The 25111-nt window shown below is 35.4% G+C and overlaps 1 protein-coding gene across 1 annotated transcript; it reads right to left on the reverse strand.

Annotated features, from left to right (window-relative positions):
- Window positions 1–5689: 5689 nt before the first annotated feature.
- Window positions 5690–9137, reverse strand: LOC149209046 (L-gulonolactone oxidase 3-like). The gene is made up of 2 exons (XM_089394197.1): window positions 8122–9137; window positions 5690–6820 (listed from the first exon to the last, which is right to left on the reverse strand). Exons 1-2 carry the CDS (start codon window positions 9038–9040, stop codon window positions 5955–5957), a joined length of 1785 nt encoding a protein of 594 aa, XP_089250323.1. The 5' UTR covers window positions 9041–9137; the 3' UTR covers window positions 5690–5954.
- Window positions 9138–25111: the final 15974 nt, after the last annotated feature.

The following is a 25111-nucleotide window of genomic DNA, read 5'->3' on the forward strand; positions in this document are numbered from 1 at the left end:
AGCAGTACAAAGAAAGACAAGTGAAGACCGAAGATACAGATGGAGAATGAAGAAAAGGGTCAAGTGCAAGCTATTGCAACAAAGGTGGAATGGAAAGCTGATGAACGAGTTCAGGGAACTTGAACAAATTCATATTGATTTGTTAGAAAAGGAGAGAATCAAAGGCATGGAGTCACAGCAAGAAGGATCTGCTGAAATCCAAAAGATCTATGATGGAATGTTGGTGTTTGAAGCATCAAAAGAAGATGAAAGGTATTGTATTTTGAAAACTGAAAGTTGTTGTGTGTTTGCAGGTTATGAAAACTTGAGGGAAGACAAGCAGTTATTGGAAATTGTTATCTTAACAGGTGGAAAGATGACTACCCACAGTCATATGAAGAATAAGGAGAGAAGTTACAGTCAAGTGAAGGAAGGTGTCTAGTCAGATGACATCCAAAGGATAAGTCAAAAGGAGGATGGCAAAGGAATTATTGAGGCCAAAGGAATGTTTGGAAAGAAAGAGATCCATTCATATGAATATGGAACAAAGAGTTTTCTCAGGAGAACTGATGAATCTATCACAAACCAAATGGAGAATCTTATGAAGACCTTGGTGTCTCATAATTTTGAAACTAATATTTTGTGTGTAAATGCAGGATACACTGAAGTAAGAAAACTGTTTAGTGTTGTCATAAGTGAAGGGAAAAGCAAAGATATGATTTTTCAGAAGTTAGAAGAAGGAAATTCACATAATCTTGTGATGCATAGGAAAGAGCAATTGTTAAACATAGTTGTAGTGAATTATTCAGATATTAGACAACTATTGAGGATTGAAGCAAGAAGAGAACAGCTACTAAAGGTTGATATAAAAGAATTTGTAGATATTAAACAATTATTGAAGATTATTGACCTTGAAGGAAGCCAGAGTAAAGAAGGACTATATGGAAAAGAAGTTGTCAGAAATATTGGCATAATGAGGAAACAGGGTAAAGCATTTGTGTTTAATGAATTGATTGATTTTGGTGAAGATTTATATGCAGAAACAAGGAAATGTGGAGTCAATTGGAAACAAGGAGTTGATTCTGAAGATCAGATTGAAGTAAGGAAGGATGAGATCAGAATGTCTCAGAAAGGTGGAATGATGTTGAAATGTTAGTATGGAACCATTGAACTAGAGATGAGTTCAAGAGATAATAGTAATAGGATTACTATTGTACTACAAAAAGTTATTGATGAAGAAGTGGCTGAAGATGACATTTCAGAAGCAGACAAGTATGATGCCATGATCCTTAAGGGTGCAGAAATTAAGTTACTAGAAGAAGAGGTATTCCAAGTACCTAAGCAAGCAGGAATAATTCTTAGTTTTCAAGAAATTTGTGGAGTTGCAGGTATACTGAGAACTGAAGTAAGAAGTGGTGAAGCCATGAATGAGAAACCATAATAAGGAACTGAAATTGTTGCAGTGGATCAATAAAATGGCAAGTGATCCTCCTTGCGTGGAGATCAAGCCAAGTAGTTAGAATTGTCTAGACTAGGATAGGATTTGATTTCTAAATAAGTAGTCTATCCCTTCAATTATGAAGGAGATGGTTAGATAGGACATATATGTATTTGCCTTTCTTTTCTGAAAAGGAGAGTGGAGAGTAGAGAGACAGAGAGATAAGTTTCACCAGGGAATTGTAAGCCTATGGGCAGATTAGGAACAGAGGCCACTAATTTGTAGAATCAGGCCAAAGAGGAAAGATTTAGGCAGGGATTGAGTAGAGCGAGAGTAAGTATAGTGTGTGGATTGTATTTTGATAGCAAAGATCTTTCATTTGTGAATTCGGGCCAAGGCGAGACTCTGTGATCATTTTATATTGAATGAATGAAATTGCTGTGTTTATGATTGATTATTGGGTCTGCGGAAACCCTTGATGTGCTTTAGTTTTCTTTGTATTCAATTCGAGTAAGTATCCCTTTGTTTTGTTAAGATTAATGCCTAAATCATGTGATTGATAGAAGTTGGGGCCTTTCTTTTAAATAACATTGTTTGAGGCGTGTCGGCAAGCCTTTTTACATAGTTTTGGTCCCGCAAGTGAAAAACCCATTTACACTAGGAATCGTTGCAAAACACCGAACTGGATCCGAAATTCAGATTTGAAACTTTATAAAGGGTGGCTTATATTCTTATCAGGTCCGAAAGACTGATTGGATCGGCGCATCGCAGCAGAAAGAGGCTGTCTTGGAGGATTGCGACTATGCGATATGTGATTAAATCGTAGCCATCAGATCGTAATCATCCGTGGCTGTTGGATCGCAGAAGCATTTTTGTAATAGTGTATGGTATTTCAGATGGCGAAAGGACGGTAAACAATATTGAAGGTTAGACCCCATTCCATTCATCATTCGACATGTGGCAAGGAGGAGAGATAGAAAACTGTTTATCGGGCGGTTAAACCCCGGGTTAATTGTCCACTCGAAATAATATGTGGACCATCAGATCCGCTACGCGCAAATCGACGGTGGAGAATTGGTGACAGTTTAAATGTTCGGGATCAACGCTGACCGTTAGATCGGAAAGGGGAATGGACAGTAGAGATCAGTCGATCAGGGATCAGTGATTGGAGCACGCAATAGGGAGGCAATATTCCAAAGGAAGGATCTACCGATAATTATAGAGGCGGATGTATAAAACTTGAGTTCCGATTAAAGCGTTTGGAGCGGGGTTTTGTTTGATTTCTTGTGTATTCATATATTTTCGATAAAAAGTGTTGAACGGGATTTTCAAGGCTAAGAGCAATACAAAACACTCCTTATAGTTTAATGACTCCGATAGTTTAAGTGGTTCTGCTTTTAAAAGAGAAGCATCAAACCTACGCTTCCGATATATATATATATATATATATATATATATATATATATATATATATATATATATATATATATGTGTGTGTGTGTGTGTGTGTGGGCATGAACTTTAAAGGCTTATAAGGGGGAGAATAGTCCCGGTAAGGTTTGAGGGTGTAGTAGCCTTATGGTTGCATCAATTCAGGGAAAATTTTATCATCATATAGTCATTCCAGAAGTCAAATAAGCCGGGAACAACTTTCAGCCCTTGGTTCATGGATCAACTCCCAAATTCCAAATCTGGCGTTCCATGAAAGCATGAGCCCTTAGCTTGGTTCCTCTTCATTTCGATTGAGCTCATTCAAAGGTGGTGTTTCTCCTTCACAGGCAATTAGCGGATCTTCAGATTCTGGCTGTGTGTTTGAGAATAGCGGTGGAGCTTCAGATTTTGTGTGTGTTTGCCAATAGTGGTGATCCAACTCAATTGTGTAATGTTTTATCTGCGATTTTAGCAAATCCAGTGTCCTCCCCCAGCATTTTAGTTGTGCTTGACTCCCCCGCAAAGTTTGAGGATGGGTTATGTTCAGATGGTTCAGTTAACGCATCAGTTTCACCATCCAACCTATCCGCCGACTCCGCTTACTACTCTGGGGTTGGTTTGAAGTGTATAAGCTCCAGTCTTTTCCCGTCCCTTTCCCCTCGTCTACCTCCTCCTTCCAGTTACCCCATTCTAACCTCCTCCCTTAGTCTCATGTCCCTTGTGAGCTCCTTTTTAGAAATAAAATTAATATATTCAATTTAACCTCCATAAATAATAGCAATATTATTACTAAAAATAATAGAGTTTATTTTAATATTAATCATAATTTTCCCATTAACTATAATAATATTATTATGTGTTTATATGAAAAGAATTTTAATAGTGATATTAATTTATTTTGTAATGATAATTATGATTGGTAACGTTTTAATAATAATAATTTTAATTTTAATTTTAATCATTATAATAACAATAACATTAATTTTTTTTCCTATGTTCCTTTCTTTTAATAATAAGAGGCTGATTAATCTTTTTAAGTTTTTTTTTATTCCTAGCTTTTTACTCTTTTAGAAAAGGTTAAATTTCACCTTTTTCTTAGAAATATTTTTGTTGAGAATATTATTGACCACTTGGGCTCTTAGGGTTTCATATGATGAGCAATTGGAAAATAAGATAACCTATATCCTTATAGTCTTTGAGAATAATGGCTATAGTAAGCTCCAAGGTCTCAAAGCTTTCTTAAATGTGAACAGAGGTCTGAAACCAAGGAAAGACCCTAGCGATTTATTTGGCAGTGTTCAACTTCTATTTATCCAGGGTACTACTCACAAGATTGCATGTATTTTAAGGAAACAAAACATCTCTTCAACCTTTAGACCCTTGAACACCATTGGTGGTTCCCTCCAATCCGTTAAAGACTCGTTGGACCCAAAGAACATGAGAGGTGTCTATGTGATCCCCTATTCTTGTGGGACCCCATACATTAGGGAAACCGGTCGACCTATAAATCAGAGAAATCAAGAGCGTGTTGCTAATATCAAGCATTGTAGGGCATGGTCCTCATCTCTAGTTGAACATGCTGAGAAGACAAAGTGCCACACTTGTTTGGAAGAGTCTAGTGTCATTGCTAGGATTAACCATTTCTATCACCGCAAGTTTAGGGAGGCCATCAAAATCAAAAAAATGTCTCATACGTTGAATATGGACGACAGATGGAAAATTAACAGTTGTTGGATCCCATCTCTTTTCTCCCAGATTTTTTCCTTCTCCTTCATCTCTTCCCCTTTGTTTTGTGATCTCTCCCCTCTTTTTTTATTAATTAATTATTATAATTTTTATTATTTTATTTTATTAATTAGTGATAGTTATTATTATTTATTTTATTCCTTTATTTAGTTTCATTTTATTTTTATTTGATTCCTTTATTTTAGTTTCATTTTATATAGTTTGAATGGGCCTAATGGTTAAGAGCATGTGTTTCCTCCTAAGAGGTTATTTTTATTCATTTTTCTTTTCTTATGGTAAGTTAGTTATTTCGTTATATTTTTAATTATTTGTTTTTATTATTCATTTCTTGTATTTTATTTATTTGTTTATTTATTTTTATTATTTATTTAATTTAATTTTTTTTTTGTAGGTAAGCACCCACGGGGGATTTGAACCAGTGACCTATCGCAAGGAGTGCATTAACAATGCACCCATTCACGGTCAAGCCAAAGCCACATGGGCATTTATTTAATTTAATTAATTAATTTATATATATTTGTTTTTTAATTATTCTATTGATTATAATTGTATTTTAATTGGTGTTGTTTTTTTTGAATCATTAGAGATGATTTCTAATAATATTAAGAATATTAAAGGAAAATAATAATGTTTTTATTAATTAGATATTAAATGATAGGGAAAGATTTTGGTTATTAGTAATTTTTCATTAAATAATATTTTATTAATTTTTTTATAATTAGCAATATCTTATTTTTCATTCTTTAAGGTTCAATTTAATTATTTAATTATTTTTTCTGTAGTATATATCAAATTGTATAGATCAGAACATTCATCAAAAATCTTAATAATAACCACACTTAGTGGTTAGAAACAGGTAGACTAAAAAATTTGTAATGTGACTTACTTTAAAATTTATCATGAAAAAAGCTATAAATCACAGAAATTTATATTCTAATCTAAATTATCTATCTTTTTTCATTGTCATAGCCTATTTTAATCAGATACATTGGTTGTGACAGTGACATTATATGAGTAAAATTGAAATACCAATGGAAGAAAAACCAAATCTTATTAACATATTAAACAATGTATAAATCAATTCTCTAACTCATCTCAGATCAGCTTAAGGTAAAAGTCCCTCCTCACGGACATGAATATCACTGTAAATGCTACTACATAGTATCCAGCCAAAGGTATTTATGATCTGAACTATAATGATTCGAACAGCTAACCTATCTTTATCGTGTGAGAAAACCTAGGTTAATATCATGCTACAAAGAAAAATTCTGGAAACCCTCAATCCAATCCTATAACGGGTTCAACCTACAAAAACTTTAACCAATTCTGTGACATTCTCCTAGAAAAAGCATTTTCTTGTTCATTGATGCCTGCAAACGCGAGCACTTCTCCAAATTTTACCCGGCCTGCAAAATAATCCATGCCGTGGAGAGCAATGGCGATCTATTTTACAGACGCATAATCCATCGAAAGCACATCCATCTCGCCATCTCTGAACTGTGGCCCATTTCCATTTGCCCAACACAGCATCCGACCACTCGCTTGAGAAGAACCCAAATGGATCAAATCTCTGCTTTACCTCCCAGAATTTTTCCAGGCTCACAGCTCTTTGAATAGTTCCATCGAATGTAAACACTCGATTCTTCGCCCAGTGTGGCCTTCCACCATATTTTTGCAGAAGCAGCTGCTCAATCTCTTCCATCACATCTTCATTCCACCTGGGAGCATTCGGTTGACGAGAGCGATAGTAGAAGAATTCTATATCGACAGTGTCCTCGTTAAAGCCCAAGTAGGCTTCCGATTTCTTAATAAAACGCATCAGAAATCCTCCGTAGTAGTCTATCCCACAAAAGGCCTTAGGGTTGAGGCCACGGAGGAGCTTGATGTCTTCAATAGCTCTGGCGATACTGGAAAGAGGAATGGCGATGGAAGTGTGGAAGAAAAAGCTCCCGTCCACTCTAGAATCCCACCCGCAGATGATATCATTTGCCTTCAAACGATTTGCATTAGCCGGGCATATATTTGCCTTGTGATTCTGGTCAGTCTTGGGGTCAGACTGGCATCCAGAGGAGGACTGCATGTAGTTGTTATATCCCACAACGGGGTATCCGGTGAACTTGATCCCATCGTTCAGGAATCCACCTCCTGCCTGCATTGTCTGGCTCAGTCCGGTACTGGCTATCTGACAGAGCTTGTTCACATTCTTGGTTGCTTGTATCTGTTCCTCTGCAGAGCAACAAGCAACTATGTCAATTTGTATAGTGGATCCTAAGGTTCGTTAATACTAAAAAGAGTCATAGAGAACAGAATCCATGTAGAGTGATCCAGAGGTCCATTTATGATTAAAATAGACAACAGGAGAACACAAGCTAAAGAGAATTGCAAACAGAAATAAAACAGTTTTACCTCAATGATGGGTGGTCAAAGTTACTTAAGCAATGGAAAATGGTGGTGATAATGAGCTGAAATAAATTTGATTGTAATGGAAATTTTTTGAAATGAAGTTAAGTCAATTATTTGATTTGGCTCTTAGATTCCCAAATATTTCTAGAATTCACCATTAAGATAATGATTGCTTTGCTAAATGCATATTATATATTCATATCTATTGTATATATTCAATAACACGGTGTAATTTAAGTATTTTGTTCAAATTTATAAAACGAAAATTTAAAAATTGACATGTATCTTAAAGTTTAGAGACTTTAGTCAATATTACTAATTCATAATATACAAACGGTAAAACAACGGAAAATATTTAAATATTTAATAATTATGATTTTATATAATATTTATATGATTTTGGAAATTTTCAGACAGCAATATTTTTATGTTATATTTAAGAAAAAAATGAAAAATTAATCCACCTAACCCTCTGCGCGCTGATGTTTTTATATTTTCAAAACATCTAAATTAGTATGGCTCACATCAAAACACCCTACAGTAAATTAATGATCAATTTTACTGTTTTTTCATCCATAATGAGAATGCTTTTTCATCTAATAAAGTAATGATTAATTTTATTGTTTTTCATCCCAGTTGTCGGGTGAGACTAATGAATGGGAATGCTTTTTCAATGGATAAGATAAAAGAATATCTGCTGAATGCTTTTTCAATGCATAAGAATAATGAATGACAATGATGCCTAATAATTGCTATTTACCAGAGCTAACACTAAATGCGTCAGATTGAGCAATATTCCGTTTTTTACTTCCTGCATTTCGAGCTGATATACTGACTATATAAGAAGAAAAGGAATGGGCTTGCTTTGAACCTGCAATGGACCTCTACAATGACCATAGATTGTAACATAAACCCACAAAAAAAATAGCAAAAGAAGTAGGAATTTTTGAACAAGGATTCAAATCAGATCTCTACTCGATGCTTCTCTTGAATTTAATATGAAGTTCATCAAAATAAGTTTCCCAACTAACAATTAGGATCTATCAGGGAAAAACAAGTTTCCCACCGAACAACAATTAAGTTAGAAGAAGGGTGAAAAATAACCTATACCCAAGTGGGATTACCTATTTGTCTGCTCTGGACGATAGTCTGCACAGTCTGCGGTCGGAAGAGAATCTGTAGGTTTTTTCCCTCTCCCGGAACCGAAACAGGAACCCGGTCATCTATCCTGTAAACAACACGTTGCAGAGAAGGATACCACGTTATGTCTCCAAACTCGTGTCCTCGGGCAAAAGGCACGACCGCGTCTTGAAAACCTAAATCGTCTCTCAACTTGAGAATCACCGACCGTTTGAACATCTTCTCAACTGCAAACGTGATCCGAGAAATGGCTCCCAGCACCCCGAGAGAGATCCTTGCAGCCTTCAGATCCTCGTCATTCTGCGTAAGTCTGATTACCTTGGCGTATCCCTCGTAAGGCGGCGCCGGAACCACCAAGCTCATTGCCGCCACGTATTCAAAGACTCCGCTGCCCTTTCCCCAGAGTCCGCTACCGTGAGCCGCCGTGCTCACGACGCCGGCCATGGAAACTGCGTCCCAGTAAGTAGTATGCGGCAGGGTCAGCCCTTTCGCGGCCAAACGTTTAATTAGGTCTTTCAATTGAACTCCGGCATCGACTGTAACGGTCATGGAGCTCTTGTTCACTCTGATTCTTGAATTGTAGTCTCGAGTACTGATGAGAACACCGGCATTGCCACCCGGGCAAGCAAACCGGTTAAAAGTATGAGACCCGACGCTCATAACTTTTATCTTTCGCCCTTCCCTCACAGCGCCTGCTACGGCCTCGATAAGCTCCTTCTCGCTTCTCGGGTACACAACTCTTTCGGCCTTGCAGACCTTCCGATCCTGCCATGACCCTCTGAAATTCGTTATGTCACAGCTTCTGAAGCCACATGTGACCGTTGGAGCCGAACAAGCAGAAACCACAGAGACATGTCTGGCGATCAAAACGAGTGCCCAATACCCTAAAATCGCGATCCTCATTATTGAATTCTTGCAGCAAACAATTGGAAGCCAGGATACTTTGAATATTGGTTAGAGCCAGCACAATCATTCAAATAAGTCTAACAAAGATTGCGAAATTTCATGGTGGAGAGAGAGCAAACAGCCCCACTGCCATTAATAATGATTCGAGAATTCCTGTTGTAAATTGCGTAATGTTCGTGTGGAATGATAGTAGTTTTGGTGCACTGTTACCTTTACGAAATGGCATTGTCGGGTTCGGTGAAAAAAAGTACAGGGAGTTCGACTTTTTCAGAGTTCAATCAAATGGTGTGCCAACGACCGGTGGTTTTGTCTTGGGCCGCATGTTAAGTTGAATGATGAAGGTTGGTGATCCCATTATGGCGTCCACAGGAGAAACAGCATGTCCAAGAAGATGAGTATGGGGGCAGAGGCAGGGGTTCATGGCACAGTGTTACATTCACTCTTTTCTTGCATTGTTATGGATGTTTTTATTATATTTTCCAAAATATTTATTTTATATATTTCAAAATTTATGTCAAATTTACTGATAATTTAAATAAAGTTGTTGTCGATTTGACTTACTCTTAAATTGGGTAATTAAGATTTAAAATGGATTCAAAACTCTCTTATATTATTATATTTCTTTTCTCTAACGGTTAAAATTGCCTACTTAGAGTTATCATTAACACATTTTTTATTCGGCATGTATTATGATTGCAATCATAATCAAACAAAAAGGAAACATATTGCAGAATTTATAGTTGAAATTAATGCGCACTTTCTCGAAAGGAAACATATTCCGGAATATATAGTTGCCATCAAAACGGTCATATTTTGAAAAATATTCCATGAATTTCATCAGATCCCTGGAATTGATAATAATCACAGCGTTCGAATTTGAACATTCTTCAGAATGATTGCATGGTACACGGGTAAATTTATTCTCAGATTCTAATATCTTCAGAAGATTATCCCAAATATCTAAACCCAATGATTAAGGTTGGCATTAAAGCTGGCTTTGTCTACAGGAAACATGTTCCAGAGTCTATAGTTGCCATTAGAACGGTCATTTTTTTGCAAAAAAACCATGAATTCCATAGCTCCCCGTGAATTTATGATAATAAAAGCGTTGAAATTTGATCATTCGTGAGAATGGTACATGGTACATCGGTAAATTTGTTCTCTGATGCTAATATTTTCAGAAGATGATTGGAAAAGTATACCCGTAATGATTTGTTCATCCGGAAATTACTGGATCACACTTAATTTGGGTACGATGCGCAGATACTTTATTTTAATTTTTTCTTCCTGAATTTGATAAGATAAAGATTGATTTTGATTTTTTCTTCATGAAGTTGATAAGATAAAGATATCATTATAATAGTGTTTTTTTACATTTTTGTTTTTTATCACAATTTTATTGAATGAGATTGTAATGTTTTAATTTAAATTGTATTTTTAAATATATAAACTAATTTAATTTAAAATATATATATCTATATATATACAAAAATTATATCCAGTCATTCCATCATTGCATTGAAATATAATGTACAAATTATATAATATAAATTTTACACATTTATTTTTTAATTTTTTATATCTTAATTTACTCATAAAAATCATAATAATCCATATATATCAACCACGTTCATGTTAATATAAAATCAGAAACAAAAGAAAAAAAAAATTAAGAAGCTTTGAGGGTAGGTGATTACAACTTGGATGTTAAACCAATTCACAAGCTCTTTATACCTTTATTTAAATCAGATATCTTGATTAAATTGGAGAGTTATTGGAAAACTTGTTTTGATTGTTGTAAATAGTTTTTATTTAGATATTTTTTAATTTCAGCACAGTTTTATTAACATTTTTCTTTTTAAACTTTGCTCAAATGAGATTATAATATTTTTAAAGATACTCAATTTTAATAATCAAATTAAATTTGTAAGGAAAATTTTATATTTAAAAAAAAATAGATTTAATATTTAATATATCAAAATTAATTCGTAGGTTATTATTTAATATGTAATAAAACTAATGGAATTTTTAAAAATATATTTATAGTTATTTTTAGGAAATGTAATGTCATATTTTTCAAAAATATAATTTTTTTAATAATCCATTTGAGAATTTTAAAAAGAAAAATTAAAATTATATTTAATAAAATTAGATTCAATATTTAATATATCAAAATTTAAATATAATTACACTTAATATATAATTAATTGGTTATTATTTGATATATAAAAATTTAATGACATTTTTAAATATGTTTTTACACATAGGAACAAAAGTTATAATCTCTTAAAAATATAGATTTTACTTTTTTCACTGTGACCATTAAATTTAAAGATTATAATTTAACCTCTTAAACCTTTTTCTCCATAGCCTTATGGCTAAATCCGTGGGAAAATCAATGTGGTTATCATTAACGAATCTTTAGTTCAACGTTTATTAGGTTTGCAATCGAAATCAATCAAAATGGTAAAGCTATTCACTAAGCGTAGTTTCACAAAGCGACTTTTTGGTTTATTTTCGGGCAGAAATTTTATTGGAATTTGATTTTTATTTTTATTTCATTAAAAAATTTATGAGTGAAAATTACTAATTTTACATAATTCAAATGTCTTAAGATTTTCAATATTCTTAATCCTTTCCTATATTAAAATATATTTTAAATAATAAAATAGTGAAATTATACGAGATTTCGATCAATAAGTCACTTAGTTTAACGGCTATTTACAATTGATATTAAAACGGCCATTTTTAAAAGCAAAACCAAACAATTAAATCATCCCGTATTAAACCTCCTATTTTAAAACACTAAATCCAAAAATTGGCTACTTACAAAATGCAAATCCAAAAATTTAACTTATCTCTAATCTAACCTGGTGCATAATAGTTAAACTATCACATCTGGGAAATTTAAAAGTACTTCAGAATATTTGATGAATCTCATTTTCCGTTTATGATGATTTTAAGGACAATCTAAAAATCCATTATTCTCTCAATATCTTTCATCTGTGAATTCCGCAATAAAAAACTAATATATACTGTCACCATTGAAGTACTTTATTTTGCATTTCTCCAAAAGTAGATGAGGATATCGTTTGTGGACTTAAAAAGTATTGCGTCGACCAATGCAATCATATAACATAAATTATAAACTAAATAAAATGGAGGTACACGCTTACAGTGGTAGAGTACAACTTATGTGTTAAACCGACCGAGTACACTGGTGGGCTTTTCATTGTATATATTTTTAATTTCAGATTTGGCATTAAATTATTAACCAAAGATTAAAAAGCTCTAACTTTCTTTTTCCCAAATATGATAATATAAACTAAATAAGACAAAAGTACACCAGGAGAAACTAAATAAGACGAAAGTACACAAGGAGAAAATCTTACATGGGTATCGTACAACTTACTATGTTCAACCGACCAAGTACACTGGTGGGCTTTTCATGGCAGCGCCTAACGAGCCATATATCAAGTATTAAATGCACCTGGAGATGAAAGCGACATAACTCGTTAACACGCAAAATGCAAAACTCGTCACTAAATAAAAAAAGGCATTTTGCGTGTTAACGAGCTATGTCGCGTGCATCTCCGGGTGCATTTAATACTTGATATATGGCTCGTTAGGCGCTGCCGGCTTTTCATTGTTTACACCTTTTAATTTTACATTTGGCGTTAAACTATTGACGAAAGCTAAAAAAACTTGTTAGCTAGGGGAGGGAGAAACCACTTGGTCCATGCCACATAAGCCATACAACACGTGTCGAGTTGGTGGAGCCACATGTCGTGGTGGGTGGGCAAGTTAATGCAAAGGAAATTGGCGCAACTTAGGGTTTTGTGTTGGGTGTTTTCGAAAGTGGTTGTTAGCGTTGTGTATCCTTGTTCAAGCCTTATGTGTGGGCATTGAATTACCTCAATAGTTGTTCCACCAGCCTCCTTCTCTGGTAGACCTGCAAATTCGTCGTTGCGGCATCATTGTTTCACTTAGTTCGTGGGGGGTTTGCTATTAAGCTGGTCGTTGTTTCACTTGGTTCATCGGGGGTTTACTATTACGCATGTCGTTGTTTTCCCTAGTTCATGGTGGGTTTACCATTACACCAGTCCTTGTTTCGCTTGGTTCATGGGGTTTACCATTATGCGTGTTTCAGTGGTTGATTGTGCACGGTTGAGCGTTGCCCCATGCTCGTGGCACACAGTGGAAATGTATATTTGACTGCAATGGAGCCTATGGGAGATTTCTTTTGGTTCAATGGTGCACATGCATGTTATGGGTTCTATTTGGTTTTAATGAGTGCAAGTGGAAATTTTACTAGTTTTATCCATGGACTTTTTGTCAAGTTTTTTGTAGTTTGCTCCATAACTAACTTTACATGTCTCTCTTACATGCAAACTCTGTCTTTGTTGTAAGTAAGCTATGGTGAGGTGTTGTGGTTTTGATGAATGTTGTAGTGGTGTTTGGGCATGGTGGTGGCTTCGTGGTTGACTCACCGATAAGATATATTATCCTACTAGCTACCATTTCTTGTCTTTATCAGCACATTCCATCCACATGTTAGTAATTGTAGTCCATTCTTTGGGTGTTTCGAAAATGTGTGATTTTGTATGTAAAATTAGCTTAGGGTTTTTAAAATTATGCACGGTTGTTTTTAAATTGTATTCATATGCATTGGTAGGGTTTTTCAAAAAAGGGTTTTTATGCACTGGTAGGGTTTTTAAAAATGGGTTTTTATGCACTCGTAGGGTTTTTAAAAAATGGGTTTTTATGTACTGGTAGGGTTTTTAAAAAATATTTGTATGAGTTTCATTTTTTTTAAATGTTTGTCTCAGAGCTTCATTTTTTGGATGTCAAAATGTATGTAGGGTTTTTTAAAGATCACTGTTGCTCAACCTATAATTTTGGAGCCCTCTATCTTAGAGCGCCAATGTAATCTCTGGTACCTTATGTTTGTACACCATGCATCTTTGGGTGTTTCGAAAATGTGTGTTTTTCAATGTAAAAATGTATGTAGGGTTCTTTTCAAAATGTTTGTTGCTCGACCTGTCTTAGAGCTTCTAGAGCTCTCTGTTTTAGAGTGCCGATGTAATCTCTGGGACCCTATGTTTTCTCAACCTATACCTTTGGATGTTTCAAAAATGTGTGTTTTTGGATGTTAAAATGTATGTAGGGTATTTTAAAAAAATTTGTTGCTCAACTTGTCTCAGAGCACCAATGTAATCTCTAGGAGCCTATGTTTTCTCAACCTATATCTTTGGGTGTTTCGAAAATGTTCTTTTTTGGATGTAAAAATGTATGTAGGGTTTTTTTTAAATGCTTGTTGCTCAACTTGTCTCGGAGCTTCTGGAGCCCTCTGTCTCAGAGCATCAATGTAATCTCTAATATCTTATGTTTGGTCGACTTGTATTTTTGGGTGTTTGAAAATATGTGGATATTTGCATGTCTTATGTATGTTAATAGGTAAATGTCTGTAAGGTCTCCAATGTCTGTTAATAGGTCAATTTGATTTTCCATTTCTCCATTTGATTCAGTTATGCCAACCTTGTATGCCCCTACTCATCTAGACAAAACTACCACATGATTTCCCAACACTACCAATATTTCCAACTCTACTAAAATTATGTGAAGCTCCTCCTTCAACCATAATCCTTTCACTAGTGGAAGAAAAGGTTTATTTTTTGCATACAACTATTAAATGTGACTAGGAAAAAATATTACCCACCTAAAATGGTTATCGATACTTAGAGGAAGACTATATTTTCCTTTTTAAATGTGCATTTCCAATTTCTTTCATATCTACATCCTTTCCACTTCATAAAATAGTATCTTTGGGTGTTTTGAAAATGTGTGAATGTTTGTAGGGTTTATGTTTGTCAATAGGTGAATGTGTGCATGGTATCCAATGTCTTTTAATAGGTGAATTTGATTTTCCATTTCTCCATTTGATTCAATTATTCCAACCTTGTTTTCCACATGTATACTAGAATTTTGTTTATCCCTACCACCCACTAGAAATAACTTGGGTATCTCCTCGTTCTCGTCAATAGAAGGATCAAATTGATGAAGGAGGCACCTCCATTTTCATACCTTTCTATCCCACTTGCACTTGCTACAAACTTGTTTCACATATGGTATCTGAGGGTCATCTTTTCTTCTCCAATCCTTGAAACCGAGAGCGCATTAGAACTTACTTTCCTTGGTTTCATGATTGAATGAGGGATGCTACTATGTTCAAAGAATTCAAATATTTTCATATGAATTCCATATCTATATATTGAAGTTACCTATTTCATTTTTTTTTCCAAACACTACTTATTTCACTATTTTCCAATATGAAACGAAAATAAATATTTACAATAATATTTATAATGAAAAAGTAATTATTTGATGTTTAGTTCGGAAAAATAATTCTTTGATGTTCTAGTTCACTGCATTTGTAACAACAATATAGAGGATTCTCCATAGATGCTTCTTTGTGTGTTTGTGTTAAATTTTGCGTCCCTCACTTTTACTAGGCATGTATTTTGCATTCATTAGAGACTGTTTCATATTTAGTAGGTAATCCATGTTAGGTTGTTAATAAAATGATAAGAATGAAGTCATTTCAATATTTTATTCACAGATTAAATATGAGTCTGAGGGCACTGAATCACTCCAAATATTAATTTTTTCTCTTCTAGATTTTATTGATTTAGAAAAGAACACCTCTAGTTACATTTAAGGAAAAGTTTCTTGTCATACTGTAAACATCTACTATTTGGGTGCACGAGAGAACATCCTACGTGGATGCATGAGAGAACATCCTATGTGCTACTCAAATACAAATGAATAAAATAGAGAAAGAGTGTAGAATAACTCATATCAAAAGAAATTCAAATTTACAAATATCGATAGTTTATATCAATATCTATATTTTTTGAAACAATGAAATATACACATGCTATGATAGTAGAACATTGGGAGAGTAGAAAATTACAATTTATTTTGATTACAACGCCACAAAAATTATGGAATAAATTGACCTGGGATTTTATCGAAAATGGTCATGTAACAAGCAATAGAGACAATCCTCATAAAATCCACATCCTAGTGTGGTTACACCAAAAAAAATATGAAACCCCTATGCTTGATGGCCTCCAGAATATTCATTTCCCAACCTTGTTGAGTCGCCTACTTGATCCAAATGGGTTGGCCTACTTAATAATGGTTGATTAGGATATGTTGCATTCCCGCCATATGATTGAGTCCAATTTTCCCCTTGTAGCCATGGAATAATTGAGTACCCATAGTTCAGACTCGTGCTACTAACTCCTACATTAAGTGGAGGTGTCTGATAATCATACATAGGATTGACGCATGCAATGGTAGGAATATAGCAAGTGGGAAAACCCCCATTTTTATAGCAAGAGACTTGATGGATGTATTAAAGTATGAATGAATGATTGATTCAGTTGTGTCAGAGGTTCAGAGGTTGTCGGTGATTGATTGAGTTTGGTTGATTCAGATTAAGTTTCAGTGATTGGTTGATGCAGATAGAGTTGATGGATGTATTGTAGTGGTGATTGATTTTGAGCTTCAATGTTGTTGATGGGTCCAGTATGAAAATTGGATGAAACTTGGCCTTCAGATTATGGTGTTATGCTTCAGGAGTATCCAGTATAAAAATTTATGAAACGAGGTCCCTGGAGGATGAGAGAAGTTTGTAGCCTTCTATAGGTCAGCGCCTACATACTAGTAAACATATCGGCTAGTACAAGAGCTAGGGGGTTGTAGCTCCCTTCTAGTAGAAGTTGGAGAACGAGAGAAGGTTGTAGCCTTCTGTAGGTAGAATCCTGCGTACTGGTATGAGTCTATGCCAGTACAATGTTGTAAACAGTTTTTCTTAATATTAAAAGAAAACGGAGACGACAATAGCAGGTTGTTTTCACCCACATTGGGTTTCCACCTTAAATCATGGTGTTCATGTGTGTTTCTTATGTGTGATGATTTGTTCTATTTTTACTGCACCTGGTTACTGTTTATATGATTAATGAAGTACTAATGCACTGATTAAAGATCATCATATGATGAATTAACTAAATCATAAGTTTGTTGGATATACGCTAGTTGCATTAAACACAGTTGCCTTCATCGAAGTAGCGTATATGAAATTGAGTAAGAAATGAAAAAGTTATTGATTTTCTAATACTGATTCACCCCCTCCTCTCAGTATTATTTCCAACAATTGGTATTAGAGCAGGTTCTTTGGTAGAAGCTTGATCGCTTGAAGGAGATTTGTAGAACAATGGGAAAGAAGCTAAAGAAGAAAGTGCCTTAGAAGAAGAAGACATCTCAGAGGAACTATGATAGTGGGAGAATCGATTGGGGAATATGTGAAAGCAACACTTCAGATTCAGAATCACCTCAGAATGAAGATGAACAAGAAAAAGAACTATCAGGTATGAATTTGTTATCCTCTGGTGATACATTTCTCCGTCCATTTGAAGATGATGAAAGTGATAGTGAAACAATCAATTTTCTCTTATGGGTGAGGAAGAAAGATATCAAATAGAGGCAGAATTTAAAAGGCTTACGGAAAAAATTAGAGATCAACAAGATCTATTGGACAAAAGGGAATGTGCCTCCAAAGAAGAAGCTAACAAACTAAAAGCTCAAGGAAACAAGGTAAGGAAGCAATTCAAGGAAAAGGAAGATCAATTTCAAAAGCTACAGGATGAAGTGACATCATTAAGAAATGAAGTAAATGAAAGGAGCACAACAATCAAGAAACTCAGAGATTGATCCAGGTGGATGTTGGTGGCCACCCACCTATCCCATTTGGATCCCCACAACTGTCCCTTTCAGTTTTCAGTTTCCTTAATTATAGCGCAGTTTACTATTTTTAGCAGTTTTTCGGGTCCTAAACTTCCGGAGCCGTTTTGAGGCCCTAAATGATGTTTTTTTGGGAAATCTACCGCCATCAATTTTTTTGTTAAAAAATTGTCTTTTCCGTCGTAGTCCTCGGAGAGATCTTTCCAACGGGCTATCATGCACGTCAAACGGAGGTAATACGGCCAATTCGCGACACCGGGAATTTGATGTACCAACTTACCCAAAATTGGGACCCACAATTTGGCGTTTCATCTTCTAAGGTTAGGTTTTGGAATGTGAAGGGTTTTCCATTGTTTCTCAACAATAAATAGGCCTTCGAGCCTCATTGTAAAATAGTTCAGAGGCATGTAGCCACAACATCTCTTCTCAGAGATAAGCTACCATCGCCCTAGCTGGTTTATTTCCATTTCTGTTTGTACGCATATTTCAGTATTTTACAGTAATGAAATGAAGTATTATTTCCACTGCATATCTGTCTTTATGGTTATCTCTGTATTTTATTGTGTTCCTGTTTAAATCCGGATCAGAGATAGATCCAATTACTATGAAAGTCTTGAAGCTAAGATCCTCTCGCTAAAAGAAGATCTTGAAGAATCAAATAAGCAGAATAAATAACTACTCCAAGCTCTTGAAAAACAAGAAAATGAAGTTCTTGAATTAAGACATCAGTTGGAAGAAGGAAGAAAAGCTGAAGGAATCATGAAGAAGCAGTATCTTGAAAAGGAAGAGCAACATCAGGTTGAGGTAAATATTCTAAAAGATAAATTAGAAGAAAAGGATAAGCTCTTACGATTTCAAGATAGTACTAAGATCTTGGATGATATTCTTAGTAGTCAAAGGTCTCCTGCCATCAAAACTGGTCTTGGCTTTCATGAATTTGTTGAAGGTGAATCTAGTTCACAAAGTAAGACAAGGAACTCTAATGCGAAATTTGAAATACTCAACAAGGAGATGAGAGGTCAATCCCATCAACAACGAAGGAAAGAAAATATTCAAAGAAAATCTTTTACTCCTTGCTATGGAAGTGAAATTCGGTTATTCCCTCAAATGAATAATGTTGAATGTTATGTATGTCATAATTTTGGACATATTGCAGTCAGATGCGGAAGTAGAATGGTTCAAGACCGTCACACAGAAAGATCATCACGTTCTAGGTACTTTAACGAATATTGTTTTTCTTGCAATATGTTTGATCAAAAATCCATTGACTGCTATAGAAAGAATATGAAACATATGAGATGTTATGCATTTAACAAGCTTGGAAATATAGCTAAGGAATGCAGGAACAAAGTACGGGCACCATACCGAAAGGAGAAAACATCATCACACTCGAAGATATGGAAGAAGAAGGAAGTACAGTCAGAAAGATGTGGCACAACACAATGTACAAACATTACAGACTCAAAGGGAGTTGAAAGTGTGAAACTTCAGTGTTCTAAATCTCATACGCAAGTTTCATGAAGAGAAGTCATGTATATACGTGAGTTAGACACTACAAAATCACGTATATGTTAGTTTGAGGAAAAACAGTGGGATAGACTCAAGAAAAGGGATCTGATATGGTTCAGTCAATTATTTCTTTGTTTGATGATGGTTACAATCTGTTGATAATGTGTGGAAATATATTGATACTCATAAGATGTTGTTTTTGATCCTCACAAGTTAACTTGATGTATATCTGATTGTTGATGATGCCTTGATACTTCTTGTTGATATGTGCATGATCAGATCTGACAGTGAACAGATGGAACAGGTTCAGGGGGAGAACATGCTATGCTTCTAATAAAGCATTGTTGGTGTTATGCTTAGAAGTCTTTGGTACCTAATCAATGATGATGATGCTTATGATACATCTTATGGTTATGAGTTGCCCATGACAAAATCTCATATGATTCTTGGGGTCACATAGTTGGTATAGTACATATATGTTGCTTACATGATGATCTTCATAAGGACAAAGAGAAGTACAAAACTTCATTATTTAGTGATAAGCCACTCATTTCCTTTATGTTGTTTTCATCATACTATAGTTCTTGGCTCTCACATGGTTAAGAATGGTTATCAAGAAATCTTGACAAATGACCATGAGCTCATGGTTTGCTAGATACATATTGCTATGCTGGATACATGGATGATTACTTAAGCTTTATACTGATAGATATTGTTGGTTGTCCAAGAGAATGGTGTTATGATAGGTCTCATGAAGACATAGCTATTTGAAGACATGGCTTACTTAGTCACATAATGATGATGAGTTCTTGCCTTATGATGATAGGTTGATACTCACATATTATCATGGTTGATGCTTATCAGATGTGGGATGTTCCCTAGTAATGATACATGGTTGATTATGGAAAGATCATGCAGTTCTTGATGATGATGTGAAAGATCATGTGATGAGTATGGTGTTTTCTCATATGATGTGGTGTGAATGGTTTTGTTACTGCTTGGAGATGATTCATGGAAGGAAACGAAGCAAGTTGATCTTGATGAGATCAAGAGGATGAGTTGATACAGACATACTTTGTCACATGTTGATGATATCTACAATGACATGGACATATACAGGTTGTTGGTCTGGATGCTGTTGACAAATGCTTATGGAGCAGATCATACATGGTGTATGATAGTTGCTGATGACTATCATGGTCTTGTTTAGATATTTGGTCTCTGTTATAAATGTCATGTATATCATTCAATGTAAAGGTCATATCAAGAATCATGATGTAATAATTTGTCTCTTGTAGTCTTTTGATGAGTCCCTTTTTGGTCATTTGATGTAATTTGTACCTGGGCCCACTATGCATGTGAAGGATGATGTAATATTTCAGTCATGTATAAACAATTGGTATATCCCCACCTAGTTGGGTGGATGAGTCAAGTTTAGTATATCCCCACTTGGTTGGGAGAATGAATGTATGTATGAGTCATTGGTGACAGGAAGGTCAAACTCACATAGTTGAGTTTTAGAGTCATGTTATTTTTCTTGAAAATATTTGCAGACTTTGCATATGCTCAGGGGGAGCATGGATGATACAGTACATCTCAGCATGAACAAAGGGGGAGCTCAATCAGAGATTTCAGCATGCACTTAGGGGGAGCATGACCCTTTGCCCTTGATGTCAAAGGGGGAGAGTGATTTGGTGTTGCAAATCAAGTCCAAAGGGGGAGATTGTTGGCATTATGATGCATGTGTTGTACTTGATGGAAACCCACTTGTAGCAGAACAACTCACTTATATATAACTAGATGAATCTACAGAAGAAATATCAGATGTGACAGAATACATGGTAGTTGTATTAATAGATGTGATGCACGACAATTCAAAGGAATTGGTTCAGAAGTAATGTACAATGGCAACTCACTCAGATGAAAGATCTAAGTACTACAAGTTAACAACAAAAAATTATTGTTCAGGCCACACAGAATGAAGAAAGAAAGTTATACGCAGGTTCACTTTGACCAAGCCGTGTATACACACGGGTTCATTGTATAAAAGAAGCGTATACGTACACATGCACTTTCACAGAAAGAAAAGCGTGTATATCTTGGGAAAACAAGTTTTTGGGTCCAAGGTATTTCTTTGGTCCAAGGTATCTGACCCAAGGTATTTGGTCTGTGGTATTGGTCCAACGTATTGGTCCTAAGTGGTTTTGGTCCATGATATTGAGAAAGGCCTAAAACTATATAAGGAGGAGAAGATCATTAGGCCAAGTCAAGCAAGTAATGAATATCTAATGAAGGATGAGATCAAGCATGCAGGTTATGTGTTTGTGATGCTTTTCTTGATCTGAGCTAAGGATGCACATATATGGATGATGGATCGGGATCCTAAGGCTTGAAATGTATTATGTGGTTTGGTCTTGAACATTCTAGATCTGAATACTGATGCATGTTTTATTATGTAAATGTGATGATCTGGGTATGAATGAAGTTTGAAATAGTTTTAATGCTTTAAGTTAGCATTTCCATATCTGTATGCAAGTTGGATTTGGCAAAACAGCGTATACATGCCGATTCAGCATACAGAAGTAGCGTATACCTCACAGGATGGAATTTGTAGATCCGTACACTAGTTTCCCTTAGTAAAAGAGCGTATACACGCTGGTTCAGCTTATGGATGTAGCGTATATCTTCTAAAGTATGATCTATAAGGGTTCTGTTTGATGTTGCAGTATTCAGGGTTCTGTAGTGTATTCTGGTGACTGTTTTCTGGTGACAGTATTCTGCATATTCATATTGGTTGATTGTGATTAGCTTCAGTGTTAATGGATGAAATCTAATGATGGATCAGGATCATAATGACTTATCATTATGTGATCTGATAATGAATGGGCTAGATCTGATCACTAACACATGTTCTATCCTCTATGTATGATTATGTCTGAAGTTTGGAAGTGCAGCAAAGTGTTTGCAGATATACACGCTGGTTTGCTTTAGGGAAGTTGCGTATATACGCAGGTTGGCTTCTACCAAATGGTGTATACAATCTGAAGCATGGTTCTAAGATGACAACTGATTCTAAATGATAATGTAACTCAGAACTATGTACTGATCTATCTGTTGCAATTGATTGATTAAAGTATGAACGGATGATTGATTCAGTTGTGTTAGAGGTTCAGAGGTTATTAGTGATTGATTGAGTTTGGTTGATTCAGATTAAGTTTCAGTGATTGGTTGATGCAGATAGAGTTGATGGATGTATTGTAGTGGTGATTGATTTTGAGCTTCAATGTTGTTGATGGGTCTAGTATGAAAATTGGATGAAATGTGGCCTTCAGATTATGGTGTTGTGCTTCAGGAGTATCCAGTATGAAAATTTATGAAACAAGGTCCCTGGAGGATGAGAGAAGGTTGTAGCCTTTTGTAGGTCAATGCCTACATACTAGTAAACATATCATCTAGTACAAGAGCTAGGGGGTTGTATCTCCCTTCCAATAGAAGTTGGAGAACGAGAGAAGGTTGTAGCCTTCTGCAGGTAGAAGCCTGCGTACTGTTATGAGTCTGTGCCAGTACAATGTTGTAAACAGTTTTTCTTAATATTAAAAGAAGACAGAGACGACAGCAGCAGGTGGTTTTCACCCACATTGGGTTGCCACCTTAAATCATGGTGTTCATGTGTGTTTCTTATGTGTGATGATCTGTTCTGTTTTTATTGCACCTGTCACTGGTTACTGTTTATATGATTAATGAAGTACTGATTCACTGATTAAAGATCATCATATGATGAATTAACTGAATCATACGTTTGCTGGATATACACTAGTTGCATTAAACACAATTGCGTGTACACGCGAGTTGCCTTCATCGAAGTAGCGTATATGAAATTGAGTAATAAATGAAAAAGTTATTGATTTGCTAATACTGATTCACCCCCCCTCTCAGTATAATTTCCAACATAAAATGGCAACTGATCCTCCCTGCGTGGAGATCAAGCCAAGTAGTTAGAATTATCCAGACTAGGATAGGATTTGATTTCTAAATATGTAGTCTATACCTTCAATTACGAAGGAGATGGTTAGATAGGACATATATGTATTTCCCTTTCTTTTCTAAAAAGGAGAGTCGAGAGTAGAGAGATAGGATTCAAGAGGGAATTGTAAGCCTACGGGAAGATTAGGAACAAAGGCCACTAATTTGTAGAATTAGGCCAGAGAGGAAAGATTTAGGCAGGAATTGAGTAGAGCGAGAGTAAGTATAATGTATGGATTGTATTTTGATAACAAAGATCTTTCGTTTGTGAATTTGGGCCAAGGCGAGACTCTGTGATCGTTTTACATTGAATGAATGAAATTTTTGTGTTTATGATTGATTATCGAGTCTGCGGAAACCCTTGCTATGCTTTAGTTTTCTTTGTATTCAAGTCAGGGAATTATCCCTTTGTTATGTTAAGATTAATGCCTAAATCATGTGATTGATAGAAGTCGGGGCATTTCTTTTAAATATCATTGTTTGAGGCGTGTCGGTGAGCCCTTTTACACAGTTTTGGTCCCGCAAGCGAAAAACCCATTTACATTAGGAATCGTCGCAAAACACCGAACCAGATCCAAAATCTAGATTCGAAATTTTATAAAGGGTGGCTTATATTCTTATCAGGTCTAAAAGACTAATTGGATCGGTGCATCGCAGCGGAAAGAGGCTGGCTTGGAGGATTGCGACTATACAATATGCGATTATATCGTAGCCGTCAGATCGCAATCATTCGTGGCCATTGGATTGTGGAAGCAGTTTTGTAACAGTGTATGGCATTTTGGATGGCAGAAGGACGGTAAACGATATTGAAGGTGAGAACCCTGATTCCATTCATCATTCGACACGTGGCAAGGAGGAGAGATAGAAAACCATTTATCGGTCGATTAGACCCCGGGTTAATTGTCCACCCGAAATAAGATGTGGACCGTAAAATTCGCTACGCGCAGATCGACGATGGAGATCAGCTGATCGGGGATCGATGATTGGAGCGCGCAATAGGGAGGCGATATTCCAAAGGATGGATCCGCCGATAATTATAGAGGCAAATGTATAAAACTTGAGTTTAGTTTAAAGCTTTCGGAGCAGGGTTTTGTTTGATTTCCTATGTATTCATATATTTCCGATAAAAAGTTTTGAATGGGATTTTTAAGGCTAAGAGCAATATAAAACACTCCCGATAGTAATGACCCTGATAGTTTAAGTGGTTCCACTTTTAAAAGAGAAGCATCAAACCTACGCTTCCGATATATATATATATATATATATATATATATATATATATATATATATATATATATATATATATATAGATATATAGATATAGATATCTGTGTGGGCATGAACTTTAAAGGCTTATAAGGGGGAGAATAGTCATGGTAAGGTTTGAGGGTGTAGCAGCCTTATGGTTGCATCATTTTTGGTATCAGAGCAGGAAAAGGGAAGAAATTTCCTATGAGAAGGTTGTCTTACTTATGAAGATTATGATTAAAAAGGTATGAAAGTTGCAGCAGTTGAATGAATGGCAATGTTGGCCACATGACTACAACATTAAGACTATCGAAGAACTTTTGGAAGTTCTTAGAGATTGTAGCAGAACCTTATTCCAGCTAAGGCTTGGAATAGATAGGGACAGAGGAGTCCTTAAGAGAAGTAAGTGGAGCAACCAGAGAGGGAGAAAGAGTGCTCAGTGCAAGTTCTAAAGAAAGAGGACTTGGAGACCAGGCAGAG

Source organism: Pinus tabuliformis, chromosome 1_2 (assembly GCF_031772625.1).
Source record: "Pinus tabuliformis cultivar Carrire ecotype Pingquan chromosome 1_2, CPIR1, whole genome shotgun sequence".
Lineage (NCBI taxonomy): Eukaryota > Viridiplantae > Streptophyta > Pinopsida > Pinales > Pinaceae > Pinus > Pinus tabuliformis.

Bases quoted from the DNA above. Each gene is read 5' to 3' on its own strand.
- LOC149209046 (XM_089394197.1), bottom strand. From the start codon at position 9,040: ATGAGGATCGCGATTTTAGGGTATTGGGCACTCGTTTTGATCGCCAGA. The intron at 6,821-8,121 runs GTAATCCCACTT...GTTGCTCTGCAG, and splicing joins CGTCCAGAGCAGACAAATAG to AGGAACAGATACAAGCAACC.